This window comes from Sinocyclocheilus anshuiensis, unplaced genomic scaffold (assembly GCF_001515605.1).
Source record: "Sinocyclocheilus anshuiensis isolate Anshui unplaced genomic scaffold, SAMN03320099.WGS_v1.1 scaffold1296, whole genome shotgun sequence".
Taxonomy (NCBI): domain Eukaryota; kingdom Metazoa; phylum Chordata; class Actinopteri; order Cypriniformes; family Cyprinidae; genus Sinocyclocheilus; species Sinocyclocheilus anshuiensis.
Window position 1 is genome coordinate 369,703 of NW_015542415.1, and position 5,951 is coordinate 375,653.

Below are 5,951 nucleotides of genomic sequence, written 5' to 3' on the forward strand. Positions count from 1 at the left end.
CTTTTATTCTTTGTTTGTTTTGAATATGCACCCTCTAGCGGCGAAAACTTACATATTGTGCCTTTAAGTAAAACTTTGTTTGATTTTATTCATAAAAATGTGTGTGTGGGGGGGTGATGGGGAGAGGAATCCTCATGCTCTTGTCCCCGTGGCCTGTCTCTGGCCTGTGGATGACCTCTCATTACACCCTCTCTTGCTATCTCTCTCCACACGTTGCCATGGAGAACAGGATCTAACTCATAACACACTTCCCTCTCTCTCTCTCTCTCTCTCTCTCTCTATATATATATATATATATATATATATATACATGCATCCTTTAAAACCTTAAACTGTTCTTATCATCCTTTCAGCCAAGAATGACTCAGACACTGAGGTGAAATCAAGGTAAGACCCTGCTGGATGTTCATTTTATTTATTGTTCTCTGCGATGAGTGGATGATTCAGTTTAATCACATGATATTTCATTGGAGCATTTCAACAGCCTCAAGTCACATGATTTCTTTACATGATTACCTTCTTTATGAGGACTGTCCATTAAACATGCTGATTGTTTGCTTTTGCATGTACGTTGGCAAAGTTAGATTACAATGGCAAACATGGATTTTTGAGCAGAGGATATATATATATATATATAAAGTAGAATCGAAAATACACCACTCTTTTTAGTTTTGGTTACCTCATTGTTTCCTGCCCTGTCTTTGTCATGCAGTGGCCTGAAGAAAAATGATGGTGACTCTGATATGAGCAGTGATGAAGCTGACAGCCCCAGCAGGTTTGAGGGGGCGGAGTTTAAGAGTTCTCTGAGGAACTTTGAGCTGTCTGAAAGCAAAAGGACAAGCCTCCGAGAATTGGAGGTTAGTCACTCACTCAGTATTTCATGTCTCGCTATCTCCCTCCCACACACTCACAGACGGACATAGCACTAAAGCTAACTGTGTTGCCAGGCACTATAAAAGTGTGCTTATGCATATTGCAGGTGAAGGTGATGAATTTCCAGGATGAGTTGGAGTCGGGTAAGAGACAGAGGAAGTCTAGTATGACTCTACAACAGCAAGTTCAGCACTACAGAAACAGACTGCTACAGAAGGTAAACACCACTTCTCAAACTGTATAATACAAGGTTTTATTCAAGAATTATATAGCATGTCTGCATAATCACAGAATTCTGATACAAAATTTGTAACTTCTGGCAAATCAATAAACACATTTCTTTAATTTGCTTTCTGTCACTTCTTCTTTAGGAGTTTGACAAGGATGACCAGGAAAAGAAAGACAAATATTCACAAAAACAGAAAGACCGGTCCAAAAAAGATGAGCGGAGAGATAAAGGGGAGGACAGGAGTAAAACAAGGGATAAAGAAAAAAGTAGAAAGAGTGAGGACAGAGAAAGGAGTAGAGGACGGAGTCGAGACAAAGAAGAGAGGAGAGAGAGGTATGCACAGACCACACATATTTTGTCTAGTTCAGGGTTCTCCAAACTCGGTCCTGGAGGGCCGGTGTTCTGCAGTGTTTAGCCAAAGCCACTAGAATGTAAGCCTGCAACCTTTAACCAAAAAGGCATTACGGCTAATGCTAAACGCTTCCGCTTTGGCAGTATATGGGAAAGGAGACCAGAGGCGTTTTTTTTTTTTTTAATGGATGTCAATGGAGGAGAGGCTTCACTACACTGAATAAAAAGTTTTTTAGGGGAAACAGCTTATCATTTAATGAACCGACCGCCTATCTGCTAATCTTCAACATGTTTTACACTAAACAATACTTTTGGATTGAAGTATTTTTAGTTTACACCGACAAAAATGCCGTTTTATAAGAGAAGTCACAGACTTTTTGCGACAGGTAGGATACAGCTTACGGCATTTCTCATTTATTCCTATGGTATCTGTAAACGGCGATTGAGTGTCGCACAACTCTGACTGAAATTTAGTGAGGTCAAGGCTGTAATGTGATTTGTTATTAAGGCACACGTGATCCAAGTTGCCCGTTATGCTTTCTCCAATAGTAAGTAATACAGACACTCTCATCTCCCAATAGTAAGACAATGTCTGGTTTAGCTCCAACCCTAATCAAACACACCTGAAGCAGCTAATTAAGGTCTTACTAGGCATACTAGAAACTTCCAGGCAGGTGTGTTGAGGCAATTTGGAGCTAAACTCTGCAGGACACCGGCCCTCCAGGACCGAGATTGGAGACCCCTGGTCTAATTATTATGATTAGCAGTTACTGTAAGTCCCATTATTATTCAAAAACAGTCATTCACAATATCCTGACCAGGCACAAGTTTTAAGTGACAAGTAATTTGTTTCAAAACAGACTACAGTTCAAAAGTTTGAGGTTGGTAAGATTTTGTGAATTCTTTGATGAATAGAAAGTTCAAAACAGCATTTGATTGAAATCTTTTGTAACATTATAAATGTCTTTTCCATCATTCTTGATCACTGTTAACTAAGGCATCCTTGCTGAATAAAAGTATTGATTTATTAATATATATATATATGCCTTCAAACTTTTGATTGGTTGTGTTATGACATGCAGTATACAAGTGGGATGTTAGAGAAGTGAGATTTCACTGTTTGTGAGGTTACCCAGCACAGCACCATAGAAAGAGAAACCAACTGACTAGAAATCAACTAACTAGTTGTTCTTGGTCATTTTACCATATTAAGTATTTGTGTGTATTTTACCCACCATTTACCTCTCAATTTATCCTCTTTATCCCATGAAGAACAAGATCTCGATCACCGCGGAAGTCAAAACGCTCTCGATCACCATCACCGCAGCACAAATCCTGGAGGTCATCGTCCCGATCACCACATCGCTCGCACAAAAAGACCAAGAAGAGTAAACATTGAACTCTGACCCTTGGAACCCTGTGACCTCCACAGTCATCTCGTAACACAGCCTGATGGAGCCTGTGGATGGACTGCTTTTGTCATGCACATCAACATGTCTCTATTCAACAGTTCTTTGATTATGGACTTACAGCTGATTTACAGCTGTTCATTTGTTTCCAGAACGGTCCTCAGTGTGGCTGCTGCAGTCACCACCCTGGGCTTGGCTGAGTTTTTCTAAGATGAAGTGTGAACTTGTACAGATCTTTTTGTTTTGTAAACAGTTTTATTTGTTTTCCTCTTGTTTTAAATCCAGTGTTTAAAAAATTCTGCAAGATTAACCCTCCGCCTCCAAACTTTACAATAAAAACAATTGTGGAAGGAAGGCTGTGTCTTGTAAATATTATATAAGGGGTTAGAGGTTTTCATAAAGCAGTTGTTAAACATTGTTGAATATATTTGAATGCTTCTATGAATGGTGTTCATAGAAGGCTCAGAATAAAACTGCTAGAACTATTTGCTTTGTAAGATCCTTTTTTGAACTATTGCTCTGCCATGACAGTTTTTCACTTGAAAGAAAACTGATCATAAAAGACTTTTGTGCTAAAACTGCTTAATTTACTGTAAAACTGCCCTCTGATAACTGAGAATGCAACTCATAACTTATTAATAAACATACTTCACAACAACTTCAAGAACAGTTACAAGTTAATACTGAAAGAAATCAGATCTGAATAATGACAATAAGAAAGGAGAAAAAAAACATGTAAATATTACATCAAATATATACTTTAAACAACTTGCACTGCTAAGGGACATGTTAGGGAAATACAAATATGTATTCATACTAAAACATAGACATGGTTTCACAAGGAAAGAACATAATTACTGGGATTTGCTTTAAATATTTCATAATATTTAAGAAATCTCAGGGTTTCTTGTTCATTATAAATCATTGCGATTTAACTAGTGCTTCTAATTCAGTTTTAATAAGGCGAAAAATGGAATACTAAACATAGTATATTCATTTATTATATGCTTATGAATGAATTTTTATCACATTTAGCAAAAGTTAAAGAGTGTGTAACATTGCTAGATTCAAATGTTAGGTCAGACCAGAATTATTTTGATATAGGGCAATTAAGTCTTCTGCACGTTTACAAAAAGAACACAAACTGTCAATGCCCACGTTTATAAATATGATCATTCATATAGAATACCACACTTGTTTTACACTGAAATGCGCAACAACACACAAAATCAAACTCGTATAGTTGAAAACTCCTGCATTCACAAACTTGAGTAGAGCAGGGGTTTCAAATTTTTTACAACGAAGAGCAGCAAATACGTTCTTCAAATATAAAGGAAGTTATATATTTTCATAAAGACCTATTTACATTGTGTAAGAGTGATATTATAAATTAAACTCAGCCAAAAAAAAAAACCTCCTCACATTCAGCTGCTTTTGTTTTAGCAAATTTATTAACATTTGTAAATATTTTTATGAACACATCTTGGGGGACACATGGTTTGCCACTGCAAGACTTTTTCCCTGTAGCACTGTCTTATATTATGGACTTTGCAGTTTATTGCTCATATACCTTTCTGCAGCAGGACTATGGCATGTTCACACAAGTGAGCAGGAACCCTGGGCATCTTCGTCAGTAGAAAGATCCCTTTAATCTTAGTTATTGGAACTATGACCATAATTGTCTATTGTATGTAAACTGTTGTGATAGTTTACACACATGATCGTCTATCACATGTAAACACTGGCAGAACAGTGTCTAAAGGACTGTTCCACCAGTGCATGTGTATTAATTGTTTATGGTGATTTTACAAAATAATCTTTAAATACCATATTCTTAAAAAAGGACATATATATATATATATATATATATATATACACACACAATTGGTTTAATTGCCATTGCTCTAAAAAACAAATTCAAATATTATAAGAAAAATATTTAATTTTCTCAGTGAAAAACATTTTATTGCATACATACAGAAACAAAACGACACAACATGGGGAAAATCTTTATAGAATTTTTTTTTTTTATTATTATTTCTGGAATCACACACATAAAAAAAATCAGGTTCAATTCTTTTTACAACATAAAATAACACCGACAAAGATTCTTAAATTGAAATGGGTTTAGTTAGTGCTCATGTTGGAAATGTGAGGTCTTGTGTTTTCCAGAAACATTGATTTTGGGGTTGAAGTACGCAGGGGGAAATTCAAGTCAGTGTGTGTATGTGTGTGTGTGTGTGTCTGAAGGGCTGACTACCTGTATCTCTCATATCCATTCTATCTCCGTACAGGCTTGCAGTTTCACCCATCCATTAAAATGGCATCATTGCTCTATGCAAATTAAAGCCCTTGTAGTACATACAGTAACAATACAACATTACCTCTCCAAACGATATCAAATTAAAAAGAAAGGAAGGTAAAGAAAGATGCGTTTAGCTGTAATGACATCTGTCCCTGCTCCTCAACTGTCCCCGCCTTCCAACTTCCTGGGTCCCTGTTCTCTGCAAATAAGGCAGGGCTTATAATCTCCACCTTTCAGAGCACTCTCCAGCAGCTGATTGGTCAATGAATGGGGGCTCAGTTAGGTGAAAAGTGGCACTGATTTTGTTTTAGCTCCGTCCGAAAGCTGAGAGGAGCCTTTAAATTAATTATATATATACTTGCTGGGTGTCATATACAGCACAAGCACTCAGTATTTTTTAACATTGACAAAAACTTTAATGGCTCCAGTGAAATCCGCAGAGAGCAAAACTTCAGTGTGGTCTGTTTTCAGGGCCCCTGAGGAAATGAAGAGAATGGGTTATTTTTGTTCAGTGCACTGCTGTGATCTCACAATGCTATTTGGCAAAGTTGCTTTCAGTACCTGATGGGATGGTCTCAGTGTCGTCCGTGCTGTCACTCTTACAGTCCGAGTCTGGCTTCTCTGTCCCTGCCTCCTGAGGCACGATGAGATCCGGATGCGGAGCAAAAATGGCTGAAGTAACTACAGCATTATGGGCTACAAAGCAGAAAGCACTTGTAATTTAAGACCCTAAAATACATACAATAATGGTTGTTAGAACTGCACTATTGGGGGGGGGGGGGGG

At 37.5% G+C, this 5,951-nt stretch overlaps 2 protein-coding genes across 4 annotated transcripts in view; one reads left to right on the forward strand and one right to left on the reverse strand.

Annotated features, from left to right (window-relative positions):
• LOC107693453 (U2 snRNP-associated SURP motif-containing protein-like) overlaps positions 1-3,216 on the forward strand; it is a 13,662-nt gene extending 10,446 nt beyond the window's left edge. The window contains exons 20-24 of the mRNA XM_016492853.1: positions 354-387; positions 713-857; positions 980-1,090; positions 1,245-1,435; positions 2,726-3,216. Coding sequence (XP_016348339.1) covers positions 354-387; positions 713-857; positions 980-1,090; positions 1,245-1,435; positions 2,726-2,852 — 608 coding nt within the window. The 3' untranslated portion in view covers positions 2,853-3,216. The remainder of the gene's footprint in view (positions 1-353; positions 388-712; positions 858-979; positions 1,091-1,244; positions 1,436-2,725) is intronic.
• A 2,317-nt stretch (positions 3,217-5,533) lies between these two features.
• The window catches only part of LOC107693454 (WD repeat-containing protein 44-like), an 18,823-nt gene continuing 18,405 nt past the window's right edge, over positions 5,534-5,951 (reverse strand). For all 3 annotated transcript variants that reach the window (XM_016492854.1, XM_016492856.1, XM_016492855.1), the window contains 2 exons: positions 5,729-5,863; positions 5,534-5,643 (listed from right to left, as the gene is read on the reverse strand). In XM_016492854.1, the coding sequence (XP_016348340.1) occupies positions 5,555-5,643; positions 5,729-5,863 (224 nt within the window). In that variant the 3' untranslated portion in view covers positions 5,534-5,554. The remainder of the gene's footprint in view (positions 5,644-5,728; positions 5,864-5,951) is intronic.